The sequence below is a fragment of the Myotis daubentonii genome, chromosome X (assembly GCF_963259705.1).
Source record: "Myotis daubentonii chromosome X, mMyoDau2.1, whole genome shotgun sequence".
Taxonomy (NCBI): Eukaryota; Metazoa; Chordata; class Mammalia; order Chiroptera; family Vespertilionidae; genus Myotis; species Myotis daubentonii.
Window position 1 is genome coordinate 5,270,468 of NC_081861.1, and position 17,981 is coordinate 5,288,448.

At 47.3% G+C, this 17,981-nt stretch overlaps 1 protein-coding gene across 2 annotated transcripts; it reads left to right on the top strand.

Moving 5' to 3' along the window:
- Positions 1–36: 36 nt before the first annotated feature.
- Positions 37–16,874, top strand: PPP1R3F (protein phosphatase 1 regulatory subunit 3F). 2 transcript variants are annotated; one of them, XM_059678512.1, is made up of 4 exons: positions 37–1,101; positions 11,479–11,534; positions 11,757–11,836; positions 15,099–16,874. In XM_059678512.1, exons 1-4 carry the CDS (start codon positions 101–103, stop codon positions 16,389–16,391), a joined length of 2,430 nt encoding a protein of 809 aa, XP_059534495.1. In that variant the 5' UTR covers positions 37–100; the 3' UTR covers positions 16,392–16,874. The 2 variants fall into 2 exon arrangements, with proteins under 2 accessions (XP_059534495.1, XP_059534494.1); XM_059678511.1 differs by having other exon boundaries at positions 38–1,101; positions 11,754–11,836.
- Positions 16,875–17,981: the final 1,107 nt, after the last annotated feature.

A 17,981-nucleotide genomic window follows, 5' to 3' on the forward strand; every position in this document is an offset into this window, starting at 1 on the left:
CCCTCCCCGCCCCCCGCGCGGGCCTTCCCATTGGCTGCCCGCCCCTTCAGGCCCGGCCCCCGCCGGTCCCGCCGCCGGTGCCGTCGGTGCCGCCGCCGATATGGCGCGCACGGCCCCTGTGGAGTCCCCGCTGCGGCCTCCTGCGCCCCCCTCGCCGGCCGCGGGTGAGCCCCGCACCTCTGTCGAGGCAGCGGTGGCCCCGCGGAGGGTGCTGTTTGCCGACGAGGCCCTGGGGCTGCCGCTGGCGCAGCTGCGCTGCTACCGGCCGTGGGGCGGGCCCGGGGCGGGCAAGATGGCGGAGGTGGCCGGGCAAGATGGCGACGGCGGCGGGGCTGACGAGGACGACGATGGCGAGGATGGGGATGAAGGGGAGGAGGAAGAGGAGGCTTGCCCCGAGCCCTCACCACTGTGCCCCGTCCCCGCTGGCGGGGGGTTTTACGTGGTGCCCACATTTTCGCTGCCGCCTGCACCGGGCCGTCTGGAGCGCTTGGGGCGCGTCATGGTGGAGCTGGAGGCGCTGCTGCCGCCTCCCGGAGCGGTCCCCGGGGGTTCCGGGGTGTGGGTGCCTGGGGGGCGCCCGCCGGTGCTGCGCGGGTTGGTGCGCGTGCTGAACCGCTCCTTCGAGAAGGCGGTGCACGTGCGGGCCTCACACGACGGCTGGGCTTCCTTCTGCGACCACCCAGCGCGCTACGTCCCGCGCAGCCCGCCGGTGGCAGGAACGGGAGGACCAGGAACCGGAGATCCCATCCTGGATCCAGGCCTTGGCCTGGTGTCCGGTCAGGTGTACGCCTCCTCGCCCGACGACGGTGGCCGCACTGACCGCTTTGCCTTCCAGCTGCCCTTTGCGGAGGGCGCGGGCGATGGGGCGCGCCTGGACTTCGTGGTGCGCTATGAGACCCCCGAGGGCATTTTCTGGGCCAACAACCACGGCCGCAACTACACAGTTCTGCTCCGGATCTCACCCGCTCCCTCACCCACTGACGCTGAAGGGCCGCCCCAGCAGCAGCAGCTGCCGCAGCTGGAGCCACAGCCCGAGTCCCAGGGTACCATGGAGGCTGAGGCCAGGCAGCTGAAGAGCTGCATGAAGCCGGTGAGGCGCAGGTAATGTCTGCCAGCGCCACCTCCGCCATCGCAGGGCTGTGTCTAGGATGGAGGACAAGCATCCTGATCCAGGAACCCCTCAGGCCTGCTCTCCAGGACAGGGAGGAGGGCACATTCAGTCAGTTAGTCAAAGAGTAATGGAGGCCAAACATGTGCTAGGCTCTGCATTACTGGGGTTTTATTCATTCATTTATTGAATTCCACTGTAAAGCCCTGAACAAGGCAGACATATTTCCTGCCCTCAAAGATCATACAGGCTCCTATGGGAGACAGTTGGAAAGAACAAGAAATGTGCAGATAAGAAACATAGGAAGCTGTTGAGGGGAAAGTAAAATTGAGCAAGGGGAGAAAGTTCGGGAGGGAATACCTGGTTTAGCCAGGATGTTCAGGGAAGGCCTTTGAGGAGTTGAGTCCTGGATGATGTTAAGTAGAGTTATGCGCAGATATGAAGGAAGAGAGTTTGTAGAAAAGGAAACAGGGAGGACTTTAATGAGGAGGTGCCATTTAAGCTGAGTCCTGAATGATCAAGAGGAATAGTTATGCCCACATATGGGAGCAAGGGTGTTCTAGGGAGAGAACAGCAAGTGCAAAAGTCCTGAGGTGGGAATGAGCTTGGTGTGAATGATAGGCAGTGATAGAGTGGGGAGAACTGCAGTGACATGGTAGTGTGGGAGCTGGGGGTGGGGGGTGGGGAAGTTGATCCCTATTTGACAGAGCAGGAAACCAGAGTTCCAGAGTGAGAAATTGGTTAAGGAAGTGATGGCACCTGGCTTTTCCATTTCAGCCATGACTAACCTTGAAGCCTGTGCACTCTCTTTACTGTTGTGCTCTAATAGTCTGAAATCTGCAGAGGTGAGTGGCCGACCCCATGCTCTCACAGGGAAGCATTGGCTCTGGCGGAGGCAGAATCAGATGGGCCTGTACCTGAAGCTCTTGTCCTGTGTTTTTGCCATAACACCTGTGACTATTTAGGGCCTGGGAGAAAGAACCAGTTAACCCCAGGAGGCCCTGAGACAAGATTCTCCTAGGTTTTTTATTTCTGTCAGCTTAGTTTTTCCAGGGTAGCAGATAGGCCTGATTCTTTTTGGTCTCACCTGAGTCTAGTATGGGATAGGTAGATTCTCCATGCGTGGGAAATACATTTCCCTGGTGGTGAGAGGACTGGAAATGGGAATGGGAAAGTGCTTTTTGGACCTTGTATGTTGGATCAGAAGCCTCTGGCTGCAGCAAGATGTTTGTGATCCTGGCAAGGCCTTAGGCTGTGAGTGGTTCAGAATGGCCTAGCTCAGTTGGTGGGCAGATGTGCCTGGGTATTTGAGCCAGCAGGCAGGCACCCACTTACTGACCTGTGAGCCCCATAGTAACCTGAGGCTTAGTCTGAGGGGGCAGGCAACATGGCTTTCCTTACAGAATTAAGAGCGTGGATTCTGGCATCAGTGCCTGGGTTCAAATCCCAGATCTGCCATCTATATTGGCCTTGTAACCTTGGCCAACTGCATTATGTCTCAGTACCCTCATCTGTTAAAAAGATAATTATAAGACCTACTTCACAGGAGACGAGCAAAAGCACTCAGAACCTAGCCTGGCTCATAGCAGTGCCACATAGGTGTTAGCCAGTGTTAGTACTTAGGGAATCACATGTAAAGGTCTTTGGATTCTCCTCCCAAACTCTGCTCTGCCTGTCACCAGCTGTGTGGCCTTGCCTCAGTTTTCTCATCTGCTTAAGGGGAATGACAGTCACTTTGTGTGGTTGGATTGGACGCAGCAAACATGGGCAAGGTAACAAGCATGGTAGTAGCTGCAAAAGATAACAGTGGCTGGCATGTACTGATATCTGTGCTAAGAGCTTCATGTCTGTTCTCTCCTGAGTCCTGCTGTGCATGCTGTGTGCTGGAGGTGCTATGATTATCCTCATTTAATAGAGGGGGGAAAGAGGTAGCTCAGGAGTAAGCCTGCTTGTTCAAGTTTGCTCAGTGAGTGACAGACCAAGCAGGAGATGCTAAGGGAAATTTTATTTATTATTTTTTAAAAGAATAGTTTATTGATTTTTAGAGTGAGAGAAAGGGAGAAGAGAGAAACATTGATGTAACATTGATTGACTGCCTCCTGCATGTCCCCCCCCGCCCCCCCCCGGGGATTGAGCCTGCAACCCAGGCATGTGCCCAGACCAGGAATCAAACCAACAACCTTTCGGTGCATGGATGATGCTCAACCAACTGAGCCAGCCACACTGGCCAGGGCATAGGAGCAATTTTTAAAAATAGCTCCTCCTTGAAGGCCTTATAAGATTCAGGACAAATTCTGCATTTTGCTCCAGTATATTATGCTTTGCTCTTCCTTTTTTTTTTTTTTTTTTTGCTTTTTTGAGTGACAGCTACATAAAGTAGACTGATCTTAAGTATAGGGCTCAATGGATTTTTACATATCTATGCCCTTATGTAGCCATCATCCACATCTGAGATATTGAGCTATTTGTGTCCCAGAATCACCTTTTCCTAAGACGTCATTCCAGCCGGCTGTCGTGGGAGCCAGTCTATAAGACGCAACAGTTTGGGTAAATGGAGCTTGCTCATTTTAGAGTGTGAAAGGAAGGGAACAGAGAAATCAGAAGCTTGCAGGGCCAATGTGGGTGGAGAAGGTGTTTTTCTTTTAAAATACATGGTGGTTTTAAGGAGAAATTGAAGCAGCTCGTTCAGACAATTGTTTTGATATCTGGCCCCAGGTCTGTGGTTCCTAACATGACTTGTGATATTATTTTAAGTGGGCAGATGGCTTTTTGATAGCTTCTTTATCTTTTGATCTCAGCTCTTGCAAAGGGGAGGTTGGTGCTCATTGCAAGATCAACGATAAGATTTTCTTTTTAGGTTGGTGGCTTTCTTGGCGAGTACATTTCAACTTATTATTGTTTTAAAACCTGTGTGCTGCTGGTGACTTGGAGCGCTGTTGAAGAACATCTGCCTTCTGAGACCCAGCCCTCTTGTAAATGATGGAGGATCTCAGGAGGTAGTCTTGACCTGCTGGGTCTCTGTTGTATAGGTCTTCCCATTCAGGCAGTGTTGACTGTAGGCCCACTGTGCACTGGGTGCAGCCACATCAGGTGCAAGCATGGAAGAAGTCCATGGTAGCCAAAGGGATAATGCTTAGAAACTGAAAAGGCTGCATTCCCTGAGTTGCTAGATCAGGCTTTTGATAAACCATAGGCTTAGAGATGATCCATCAGCAAGCATTTATTGAAGGCCTACTATGTGCTGGGCACAGTGCTAGTTTCAAACAGGGAAAAAGACACAGACTGGCACTGAGATGTCAGAGGGCTGGTGTTGGAACTAGGTGGAAAGGGACAGGTACAGAGGGCTTGTCATTAGAGACCTGACAGAGGTCTATGCACTTGGCCCTTTGCATGCAAATGTCATCTAATCCTTTCAACGTTCCTGGTGAGGTAGACTGTTTTATCCCTTTTTCCCAGATGGGCAAACAGGTTCCCAGAGTCCAATGTCCCAGGGCTGGAGTGAAGAGGAGTCCTCCTGGTCCACCTTGATTTAACATCCTTAGGAGCTATCCTATTCCTCTTAAAAACGAAGACCAAGAAAGCCTAAGCATGGCCTTCAGGCATCCCCTGCCTTCTCCCCCAATCTGGCCTCCATGGCTACTAGTTTCACCTCATACCGTCCTCTGGCTTCTGAGCTATCACCACGGTTTTTCCAAGGTGCCTTGCCCCTTCCTGCCTCAGGGCCCCTGCCCATCCTGTTTCCATCACCGGGAATGTTGGTCCTGTGCCCCTTGCAGTCTCCTCATTTTGATACTTCAATTCTAAGAGTGCTTCCTCCAGAAAGCCTGTTCATTCCAACTTCTTCAGGCCCTGGTTTTCCCATAGCACCTGTCAGCCAAGCAGGCAAGCCCTGTTAGGGAATGTCGTGTAGTAGAGCAGATGAGCATCATCACAAATTCAGGATCATTTCCCACCCTGCCTGGCAGTCCTATTTTTCTGATCAATTTTTGTCTCCTCCCTGATGGGATTCTTTCAAATTATTTACCTTCAAGAAACCAACTAGAAGCCATAAGACGAACTCCCCATGCCTGCCCTCTGACTTCTCTCCTTTGTGTTACAGGGGAGGAGGGGACCCTATCTTCCCTCAGGCCAGTTCCTGCACTCATGCTCTAGGTTCCGTTTTCTTCCATTTGCTCCAGAACCTGACATAATCAGTTTCTCTTTCTCTCCCAGCAGCTTTTCACTGCTCTCACCTGATCCTCTATCAGCTGTTACACATGCCAGTATCTCTATTGTCTTAATCTGTCCTTTGGTTCCACCTCTGTCCACACCGCTGCTGGCCAGTCCTAAATCACGCTCCCCTTCATTGCCGACCCCCCTCTAAAGAGTTGCTTGCACTTGTTTTCCCACGTTCTTTGGCCCCCTGCATCTATCAGATTTCATAGGTGGGTTTTTGGTTTTCTTGAAGTGGTTGAGCACTCCTACTTCAAACACTTTCTTCCCTTGCCTTGGATGCTTTTCCTCTTAACTCCCTGGCACTTCTCTTTCTCCTTGCCCTTTCTTTTAGCCTCATATATTCAAACTTGGTGTCTCCACTTACCTGATGTCCCAATGCCGCAAACTCCCCTTGTTCGAGATTGAATCCATTACTTCCCACACAGTGCTCTGAGCAGCTTCTCACTCTTCTCCCCTCCCTTGCTTGTTTTCCTTCTAAACATCCTAAGCTCTCCCTGACCTGTAGTCTGGGCCATGGTCCCCTTGTTCTAGCACATTCTTTACTTTTTTGAAGGAAATGACCTCAGTTTGTGGTTAGACCTTCATTTGGGGATTATTGGATGACCCTCTGCCCTGCTAGACTGTAAGCTCCTTGAGGGGTAGGGACATGGTCTGCTTTTATTTACTTCTGTATTCCTGCAGGGCCTGCCATGGTGCCTGGCACTTAACAGGTGCTCAATAAATGTTTGTTGAAAGAATGAGTGTGAGTATTTTTTTATGTCTTCACAGTAAATTGAGAGCTTCCTAGTCGGGTTTGCTCACCATCGTGTCTCCAGGATCTGTCACTGGGTGGGTGCATAGTAGGGCCTCAATTAATTTTCAGGCGCACCTGGAGCTGAAAGGATGGGAGCCCAATCTACTTACTGAGTTGGCAGCCTTAGGGGAAACCAGATCAATCATAGTTGAAACAAGACGGGCCAGGGGTCATCTTAGTTGTTGGGAGGGTGAGAACTTAGTGTGAAAGTGGTCCTCTTTTCATCCACGGAAAACTGGTAGGAAGTCATAGCCAAGGCCACGTGCTATGAAAGTGGCAGGACGGGACAGCCCTGCTCTAGTGGACCAGTTTTTAACTGCTGTATCAGGTTAGGTGACATGTTTTACCAGCTGAGCAATGGTGGGCAAGTTACTTTCCTTTTCAAAGCCTCAGTTTCCCTCAGTGGGAAAGTGGAGTGGATTACTATTAAGCACTTTATAGACAATTTCCTCATGGTTCTTCAATCCAGCTCTCTGAGGTAGGTATTACTATTATTCCCTCTTCACAGATGAAGAAACTGAGGCATAGAGAGGTTCAGTAACACAGCTGGTTGGTGGCAGACTGGTTTCATTCAAAATTACATGTTATGACCCTTTGTTGAGTTGTGAAATCAATTTACTGGATTCCAACAAACACTTAAAAAAATAGTATAGGAACTAATTAGTGCATCACCACGTACTAAAGGTAAGTTATTTCTCAGTTATATGTATATATATATATATATATTTACATATGCATACAGTGTGCTGGACTATGATATACAATGTGTTTCTTTGGGTCACGGCCAGATGAATGAAGTTACTGCTGTGAAAGAAGCTCATAGCACAATGAACTGCTGTCCTCCTTCCACCCCACTGGATTGTCCCCAAGTCCCAGAGTTGACACTGACACAGACTAGCTGGGAAAGAGCAGTGCCCCACATAACTTGGTGGCTTTCACAGCCGCATTCAAACCCTGTGCTTTTCAGAAAGCAGATGGCTCAGGGTAACAGATTCCAAGTATAACAGGGCAGGTTTCTAAATTCTGAAGCCACCTGTGCCCCACCTCCCCCGCACCTCCTCCCCGATAGTCAGCCTTATCTTCAGGTTGAGCTGGGGTCTGCTGAGTTTCCCTTTTGGGTTTCAGTGCGTGACCCACTTTGGGCTGGCCAAGTTCTTTGAAAACATGAGCGTTGGGGGTGCTCACGAAGGACTTGGGCGGTGGTGATGCCAGTGATGTGACTGCTCTGAAAGTCTGCTTTGCTCTTTCCCATGGTGGCTGTCAACCCTCACTCGCTCTGCCTGGAGATTCACTTTTTTGTTCTGTCTTGGCTGGCCTAGGCTGGGGCTGATGACACTTTTTTCTGAAATCTCACCCCCTGGTTTCTCTGGGTGCCATCTGAGGTCAGCAGCCATTGAATTGCCTGTTGGTGGGAAGAATTTTCACACTGGTGTGCAGGCCCCTTCTATGCTATACTGTCTTGACTAGTTCTCGAGAGTAACCAAAGGATGCATGTCCAAGATGCCCCTAGGCCTGTGTGTTCTAGCCCACTATTGCTGGTTGCCCTTGAAGAGACCACCAAGTGGCATTTGTGAGGCTGGTGCCAAAAGAGTGGGCTTCCTTCTCGAAAATTAGTAAGCACACTGGAAGTACAGTTTTGTTCTTAATCTCTTCCCTCTCCACTTTTTCTAAGAACCCTCTTCTCTGTTACTGATTAGTGAGGCTCTGTAACTTCATTTCTCTCACCAGCCTCCTTTTGATTAAAGTCATAGCTGCCCTCAAATGTTTACTGTGAAAGACAGTTCTGGATATTTAGATTTTCATTTTTCTTTTTTAAGTTCAGTTTCAAACACTTAAAAATGGAGCCCTCTTTAGATTTATCAGTGTGGTGTGTAGTTAGTGAATGTAGAGACACGATTCCTTGAGCCTCGGTTTCCATGTTTGTAAAAAGGGAAGGGTGTTGCCTTGAAGGACAGAGGTGAAGGTTTTCAAATGACTTGGTGTATCAGTGAAAAGGGCTCAAGGTGGAGGAGGTGAACAATAGATAGGTCTTTTGCTTTCATCTCTGATTTTGGAGGTAAGGAGTGACCTGTGTACTTTTGCTGACTTCATGGATCTTGGGGCTTTCTGAATTGTTTGACCTGATTTCTGTATGTTGCCCCTCTTCTCACCCTCCTCAGTTATGGAAGAGATGCTCTGGGGGCTGAAGGATTTGTTTTGTATTTGCTTTTTCTCAACTGAACTTTCTTCAACTGAACTGTGGATTTCTTTTCCTGCTGGTTGGCTGTGTCCTGAATTCCCCTTCGCTCCCTCCACATCCCCCACCCGCTTCTCTCACATGCATCCAAGGACTCTGGAGTGCTTTTAGAAGCCTGGTTTTGTGTTTGTTAGCTCTGGGCCAGATGGCAGGGGACAGCTTGCTTAGTCCCTGCCCCTTCCTATCTGTCTGTGGGTCTTCTTGAAAAAGCTTGCTTTAGAAGACCCTAGGAAGATGACATTTTCTTTAATGAAGGACTGACTACACCAGCAAAAGAAATTATCAGAAGTCATGTCAGGCCACAAATCCAAAGACCTGGATTTTAGAGCCACTGACAGGACTAGTGTAGGACCAAACCCATTTGCTCCCAAGCCCCCTTTCTTATTCATGATGGGCAGGAGTTGATGACTGGGCTTTTGGTGTTACCCACTCCAGGCCCTGTAGTACAGTGGAACCTCATGTCTCAAAATTAATTCATTCCAGAAAGCTGTTCAAAAACAGAATCATTTTTTCCCATTAGAAATAATATAAATTGAATTAATCTGTGCCAGACCCCCAAATGATTACCTGTTTTAACCTTTCTTATATACAGTACATGTCTAATGTACTGTTTGTTCTATAAACACTTTAAAAACAAAAAGGACATGAAGTGTAAATGAAAATTTAACAAAAAGGAAATGAAAAAACAGTAAAAATGAAAATTTAATAATGATAAGCAGCATCAAAAGCAAAAAAATAAAAAACCCCACAAAAATATTCACAGCATAATTTCCTGAGCTGTTAACAACGTGAGGTTTAGCGGTAAACTGACTCATACCTATGCATTCTCTCCTTTGTTTGTCGCCTGAGAGATGCATGGCTGATCATACAGGTATCAGCATGAAAGGGTTGTGGGGTGGAGAAGCGAATTGCTTGAGATGGGAGACGTTTGAGAACCGAGGTTTGACTATATTCTCATCCAAAGACCTCTGGTGGGATACATGAGTCCTAGTTCATGGAGAAAGGCACACATTTCTTCTGGAGCTTCCAGACTCTCTCAACCTTCCTACTGCCGCGACCCTTTAATACAGTTCCTCATGTTGTGGTGACCCCCAATTTCATTGTTACAAATTGAACATAATTAAAGCATAGGGATTAATCACAAAAACAGTATGTAATTCTATATGTGTTTTCCAATGGTCTTAGGCGACCCCTGTGAAAGGGTCGTTCAACCCCCAAAGGGGTTGCGACCCACAGGTTGAGAACCGCTGCTCTAGCTCCATATATATGGTTCAAGTTTTCCCCTAGGGTGCTAACAAAAAGATTTTTTATAGCCACTTCTGTGTCTGGTGGTTTCCTAGCCACATGTTCCATGAAGGCAGGGAAGCTGGGAATGAATAGGTGGGTAAAAGACAGGTTTTAAAAAAAAGACTGAATGAAGGAGGAAGGAGGTAGGGATTTTTTTTTTAAAATATATTTTATTGATTTTCCACAGAGAGGAAGGGAGAGAGATAGTTAGAAACATCGATGAGAGAAAAACATCAACCAGCTGCCTCCTGCACATCCCCTACTGGGGATGTGCCCGCAACCCAGGTACATGCCCTTGACCAGAATCGAACCTGGGACCTTTCAGTCCACAGGCCGACGCTCTATCCACTGAGCCAAACCGGTTTCGGCGGGATTTTGACTATTGTTGCCGTCTCCCTTGATCTACTCCTGGAAAGGATTGGAGATGGGGTTGGGGTAAGACCCCGGTCTACCTCACCCAAGTAGCAACAGTTTGCTGGTTGAGAGGTTTTGATCCTCACTGCTGACCTTGAGCCATTTACTCAGCTTCCATTTCATCATCTGTAAGATGATAATAATACTGTCTACTTCAGAGGATTAAAAGCACCTATCTCATGGATTGCTGTGAGGATTGAATTTATAGTATATGTGCCTAACACCATAGTAACTACTGTATTTGGGTCAGCTAGTGATATTCTGTTTCTGTAAAGGTAATTGATTACGTGTTTTTAAAAAATTGCAATCATTTTCAGAAATGTCAACATCATCAAATTACCTCTAGGAAGCGAAAGGTCTGAGCAATTGCCTCAGCTCCTGTCAGATTTCTGTACATGTTTTAGCTAATGCTTCTCTCACTGCCTTAATCTGTAAGCACTTGATACTCATATGAGAACAGTGATTTCCCCATGAGCCGTGACCTCACACCTGGCAGGGACTGGCTGAAATACAGCTGGCTTATGCCACTCAGACCTTGGGGTCCGATTTGCCTGGTGAAGGAAGACCGAGACAAACAACCATCTACGATTGATTCAGCCCCCGTTCTGTACCAGGCCTGGCGTCTGGCTTGATGTCCTCATTTCTCTTGACTTCCCTGTGCTTGGTGTGCACATCCTGGATACCCTGTGCTGTATTTTAAGGTGAGGGGGTGAGGCTCAGGGAGGTTAGGTGTCTTGCTAGGCTGTTATGGCAATGGGAGGAGGGTTGCAGTGGGATCCAAGCCTCTACGACCCCAGGTTACTTCCTTTTCTGCTGACCTCTTTCCTGGTCACCAGTCACTTTCTCTCTTTTGCTGCTTCCGGTGCCCCATAGTCCTCACCTGCTCTTTCTTGGAAAAGATGGGTTTCTGCATAGCTCGGAAGATACCCTAAAGAAATGATCCAAGTTGCTGAAGCCTGCTCTGTGAGTGTAAAATAGAAGAAACAACTAGCTGCTCAGTAGGACAGGAATGGGCACATGCCTTCTGGCAAGCCCATATGATGAGAGTAGTAAGCAGCTATTTCAAATGTTTACAGAAGTATTGAATGGTGCTTCTTACTGTTAAATGGACAAAGCCAGTGCAAAATTATATCTGCAAAATCTAAACACTTTCATAGAATGTCTGGAATTAAATTTTCCAGAATGGTAATGGTGGTTGTCTCTGGCTAATGTGGCACTTTTTATTGCTTTATGCTTCCCTGTATTTTGTAATTTTTTTACATTGAGTGTGTAGGATTTTTATAATCGGGATGGAAGGAGGCAGCAGAAGAGAGAACAGCAGCTGTCAAGTGAGGGTAGCCACCACAGAGGCTCAGAAGTGGCTGGTGGATGGCAGAACTGGCTTCTCAGGGCTCAGATCCATGTGTTGTTTCCTCTGTCCCACAGGCCTAACGAGGAAGAGCTGAGGATGAAGAGCTCGGATGATAATACCCCTGCTGTGGGTAAGCAATTGGCAGGTGGTAGGAGTTTTAGCTTATATTTGTCATTTTTTTCTTCCTCCCTCTTTCCTTTCTATACAAATTAAGAGGCACTTCTACCTTAGACTGTCACAGAAAGCTTCAGAGGCAAAACTGCTTATTGGCTAGGACAGATTTTCTTAACCAAACCAGGTCTGCTTGTAAGCCTGCCTCACCCCAATGCTGCCCTTTTCTTCTCTCCAGCAGATCATCTTGATGTCCAGGAGTCAGTGGGTCCCCTGGTGGCTCCCACTCCTCTCCGTCCATGGCCACAGATGACACATCAGGTAAGCAGGCCCTGGAAGCCTCGGGACAGACAGCCCAATGGGAGGCTGGGTGGTGGAGCTGACTTGTTCTGGGTCCACCCTCGGTTAGAGGGAGATCCCCCAAATCATAACCTGATGGTGGAAGGGTAGAATGCAGTTTTTTACCTCAGCTTATCTTAATGTCAGTTGGTAACTTAGCAAATGTTTATTGAATGCTTGGTCTGTGCAAAGCACTGTTAGGGAACATGGTAGTGACCAGAAATGATGTCGTCCTGGGGCTTCCTTACATTTTAGTGGTGTGAGACATAACAGAACAATAGATAAATATATGGTGTTTTGGATAATGGTGAGTGCTAAGGGGGTGGGGGAAAGGGATAAGGAGAGAGAGGGAGGAAAGGAGGAAGGAAGGGAGGGGGAGAGAGAGAACGGGGTGGGGTGGGGACAAGTTTGCAACTTTAGATTTTAGAGTGGCTAGGGAAGTGAGATTTGAGCAAAAATGTGAAGAAGGTGAGAATGAGCCACGTGGATAACTAGGGGAAGGTCATTCCAGGCAAATGCAAAGTCCTAGAGCAGGGCCATGACTAATGTGTGTGAGGAACAACGAGGAACAGTGAATGAGGGGCAGCAGGGGGAGGTGAGGTTGGAGAGATGGCAGGGACAGATTGTATAGGGCCTCATGGACCATGGAGAAGACTCTGATTTCTACTCTGAGCGACAAGGGAGCCACGGGAGGGTCACCAACTGAGAAGGGCCATGACATGACCTAGGATTTAACAGGCTCCCTCTGGCTGCTGTGAGGGAAATAGATTGTAGGGGTGAGGCTGAAGCAGGGGGACTGTGAAGAGGAGGTGACCAGGTGGTCCAGGTGAGTGATGGTGGTGCTGACAATGGGGTGGAGAAACTCAGGAGATGTATGTTAATGTGTGTGCTAACTTTTTATTATATATTTTTTCAAGTATAAGTAAAAGTAGAGACTAGTATAATGAACCCACATATACCCATCACCCAGCTTCAACAAACTTCAACACATGTCCATTCCTACGTTTTTATATCCCAACCCTTCTCTCCCCTCCCATTCTCTGTGGAATTATTTTGGAAAAAATCTAGACATTATCCCATCCATAAATACTTCAGTTTGTATCTCATAAAATTAATAACTCTTAAAAAAAACACAGTGCCATCATCACACTTCAGAAAATTAACATTAATTTTAACAAAAATTAACAAAAGTAATTCCTTAGTGTCATTGAATATTTGGTTAATGTTCAAATTTCCTTATTTCATAAGTTTTTAGGATCCGAAAAGGTCAACACATTGTATTTGGTTGATGGGTTGGTCCTTTTAGATTTTTAAATCTCCTCATTTTTGTTGCAATTTGTTCAAGAAACCTTGTTTGTCCTGTAGAATTTCTCACAGTATGGATTTGGCTGATTGCACCCATGTGGAAACACATTTCTTACTCAATTTTTTATTTATTTATTTATTTTTTATTGCTTAAAGTATTACAAAGGGTATTACATATGTGTCCATTTTATCCCCCCGCCCTAGACAGTCCCCTAGCCTCCCCTATCCCCCAGTGTCTTATGTCCATTGGTTATGCTTATATGCATGCATACAAGTCCTTTAGTTGATCTCTTACCCCCCTACCTCCTGCCCCCCAACCCTCCCCGGCCTTCCCGCTGCAGTTTGACAATCTGTTTGAGGCAGCTCAACCACTGAGCCACACCGGCCGGGCTTTTATTGAGTTGTTATTAATTTATTAATTCAATGTAATTATTTGGATCTATTAAATTTAATCAATTTATTAAACTATTACTTTTTAAAAAATATATTTTTGTTGATTTCAGAGAGGAAGGGAGAGGGAGAGAGAGATAGAAAGATCAATGATAAGAGAGAATCATTGATCAGGTGCCTTCTGCATACCTGTCACTGGGGATTGAGCCTGAAACCTGGGAATGTGCCCGTGACTGGAATCAAACCCAGGACCCTTTAGTCCGCAGGCCAACGTGCTATCCACTGAGCCAAATTGGCTAGGGCTAAACTATTACTTTTATTAAATTAATTTATTATATACAAATATATTATTATTAAAGTAGTTTAAATAGAATTGATTCTGTTTAATTCTCTTATTCCCCCTTTGTTTATTGGCCAGAATTTATTTCTAAGGAAAAACTTTCTCACATCAACTGTCTGGCTACCTTGACAGTGTATAATCTTGAAGGTATATAGTTTGTATAGAAAAAGCTGTATAAATAATTGATTTTCCCTTTCTTATTTACCAATTTTCAGAAGAAATCAACTTCTTCAAAGGTGACCAAATAAAGGATTTTTGGTTTTGGTATATCATTATTAACTCATGAATTTTAAACGTATTTGATGAATTTCAATTCATTGCCCTTATTTTTTTTTTTGATGCTTAAATTAAACTGCCTCTGGCCAGTGGAAGCTTTTTTAGATTGGTGCCACAGTCCTTTTGACACATACCCATCATTCTTTGAGCACTTCTTCACATTATAGGACTTTACCTGCCCCAAAATTGGAAATAGCCATTTATTTAAGGAGCCCTAATTCCTTTTAGTGGAGAATGCTATTTAGATCTGGGGACTAGGTATGCCCGTTGCTACTAAATTGATCATTATTTCTAGGCCTTGTCAAAAGACAGAACTAGGAAATATTTTTTTAAATAAAAATTGCATAAATTCATGTGAATATTCTGGATATGTTTTGGAGGCCAACCAGCAGTATTCACCTCAGCTATATGATCTGGAGCAGTGGTTCTCATCCTTCCTAATGCCGCGACCCTTTAGTACAGTTCCTCATGTTGTGGTGACCCCCCAACCATAAAATTATTTTCGTTGCTACTTCATAACTGTAATTTTGCTACTGTTATGAATTGTAATGTAAATATCTGATATGCAGGATGTATTTTCATTGTTACACATTGAACATAGTTAAAGCATAGTGATTAATCACAAAAACAATCTGTAATTATATATGTGTTTTCTGATGGTCTTAGGCGACCCCTGTGAAAGGGTTGTTCAACCCCCAAGGGGTCGCGACCCACAGGTTGAGAACCGCTGATCTGGAGGAAGCCTCCTTTACTTCATTTGATTTTATTATTTTAATATAGAAGACAGTCTGGAATTTAGAGAATTATAGAAGGCCCTTTAAGGAGTTTTTATCTAGAAATACGTATGGGTCTGGGTGTGGGCTGTTACCAGTTTTCACTGCTTGTTCCACCCCCTCCTCTACTTCATCTCCTTCCATTTCTCCCCCACCCCAGGTTTCTGAAGTTACAGTGACTGGCAGACTCACAGAGGAAGGTGACATCCCCAGAAACAGTGCATCTGTGGCTTTCACAGAGGTCCACCAGACACCAGCCATCAGGATCCCCCCCTCCTCCTTTCTCTGTGGGCTGGGTGGCTCCCCCAGGGACCAGGCCTCGGGGCCTGATGCAAGTGAGGGGGCAGCTGGGCCTCTCCTGGAACCTAGTCAGCCACAGGTGGAGGCTGCGTGGGAAGTATCCAGCGAGAATGGAGGGGGCCGAAAGGAGCCCATGGTAGGGGCTATTATGGACGAGCCCCCCAGGGGTTTGGAGGCCATGAGTGGGTTGGAGGAGCTGCTCAGCGAGGACTCCATTGACCAGGAGCTGGAGCAGCTCTACCTGTCCCACCTGAGCCGCCTGCGGGCTGCTGTGGCTGCAGGTGGGGCAGGAAGTGGCGGGGAGGGCTCCACAGATGGAGGGGTGTCTCCTAGCCATCCCCTGGGCATATTCACGGACCGCGACCTGATCTTGAAGTGGCCTGGCCCTGAGCGGGCCCTGAACAGCGCCCTGGCAGAAGAGATCACACGGCACTATGCCCGGCTGGGGCGCGGTGTGGAGCTTATCAAGGACACTGAGGACCCTGATGAGGAGGGGGAGGGTGAAGAGGGGCTCTCCACGACACCCTCCAGTCCAGAAGGAGGCACCCCCAAGGAATCGCCTCCGGAAATCCTCTCTGGGGCCCGTTCTGTGGTAGCCACTATGGGAGATGTGTGGCTCCCATGGGCAGGGGGCTTGGCATGTGACAGCCCCGTGGTTTTGGGTCCAGAGGGGCAGTTCAATGGGGCGCCAGAGAAGGGGATGCGCAAGGACACTGACTCTTTGCACACGAATAGGGTAATATCTGGGGTACCTGGGTTCCCAGCAGGGACAGAAGCCCGGATGGAGTCCACTGAATGGGAAGACAGCTTGGTTCCTGTATCTGGCAAGGAACCAGCTGTTTCAGGCCCGCAGGGGCAAAATCTCACCCTCCTTGGCGTCTCAGGGGCTGAAATCAGTCCTTCCAGCCTGGCCAGGTGCCATGTGAGTTTCCAGGATGAAGAGGGTTCAGGCCTAAGCCTTGAGTCCCCAAAGAGGTCTCCCACCTTAGCAGCCCCTGCAGAATGTGTGTGTGTTTTGTCTCCCCAGCTCTGGGGGCCCTTGACCCAGACTCTGGGAGTCCTGGCTGGCCTAGTAGTGGTCCCTGTGGCTCTGAACAGTGGTATGTCCCTCCTGGTGCTTGCGCTGTGCCTCTCTCTGGCCTGGTTCTCGTAGGAGCTGCTTGTGGGACCAGCAATAACAAGTGTCCCCCCCCTCTGGGGTTTGGGGAGGGGCAGCCCTTGCACCATCCCCAGAGGGTTCATATGGGATGTGTGGCCTGTACAGTGAGTGGATCCTTTACTTCTGAGAATGCTTGACTGTAGAGAGGCCTCCCCGTCCCTGAGCTCTCCAGTCAGCACAGGGCTCCTGTGGTGATACCAGTGGAGAGGAATAGGGGACGGGTGGATAGTGGAAATAAGAACTTGCAGAATGGCACTGGGCATGTCCTCCTCCCCCCTCCACCCCCCTGAGCCTGTATTTATTTTTGTATAATTCTCTGGATGAGGGAGAGTGGTCGTGAGCTGGTCTTGGGGCACAATTACCCAGAGATATATTTATTAACAGCCAACCTGTGCAACCTGCTGGAGCTTTATTTTTAATTTAATTTATATAGAGTACCTATTATTATATGCCACAATAGAGCTCTATGAGAAATGATGTGTCTTGCTGTGCAGTGTTCTCCTGTTCAGGAATGAGTGTGCAGGGTGATCATATGGGAGTGTCACAGTGGGAAGTGGCATGTGGAATGTGAGGTGTGGTCATGCCTGCTGCTGCTGCTGCTTCAACATGTCATTGAGGATCTGTATTGTCTCACCTTATTGTCCTAATACATGTGGTCTGGTGGTCTTTGGGAGACAGGCCCACATTCTGTCAGGGAGGGAAGAAGAGTGGCAGCCACATGAGGGTTTGATGTCACACATGTGGTTGCAGTAGTGGATGTGGTCAGCTGTGGATGTGGAGATATTGGTTGTGAATCAGCCACAAGATTTTGAAGTTACTTTAAAAAAACAGCCTTTGACACCAGCAGGGAGATCCTTTGGTCTCCAAGATTGGGAAGGCCTCAGAAAGGACAAAGGTGTTAATGTACTGTGAAAAATTCATGCCAGAGTTGCTGTCCACAGACATTGTATTTCTAACTCAAAACAGGAAACCCAGAAGCTTTGAAACAATGGCTAGATATATTTACAACATGCAATTTAAAAACGCTGCAGAGCAAAATAAAACACCATATATTTATTTACTTTCCTTCACAGCAAAACTTTATACTAGTTTTTCTTTAGTTATTCTCCTCCAGGGCTCCAGGGCTTTTCTGAAACAGCCCCAATCAGACCTTTTGCCCAAGCACTTCAGCAAAAGCGCTGGTCACTGGTTGTTATATCAATGTTCTAGTTTCAGACCTTATCTTACTTGACCTAATGGCAGCATTTGACACAGTTGATCATCTCAAACTTGAAATCCTTTCTTCATTTGGTTTCCAGGACACCACACTCTCCAACTTTTCCTCTTTGCGCACAAGCCATTCTTCTAGAACAGTTCTTGGCACATAGTAGATGCTCAATGAAATAAATGAAGGAACAAGCTAATGCATGTGGGGAAATATAGGCAGGTGGCTAGAGAACTTATTCGGTCATCCATTGGTTGTAAGCTCAGTTCAGTTCCATAAGTGTTGACTGGTCACCTCTGCTCTGCACTGAAGATAGATGAAGGAGCTCAGTGTACGGGGAAAGACACAGAGAAAGAATTTCAGTGGAGTGTGGTTAGTCC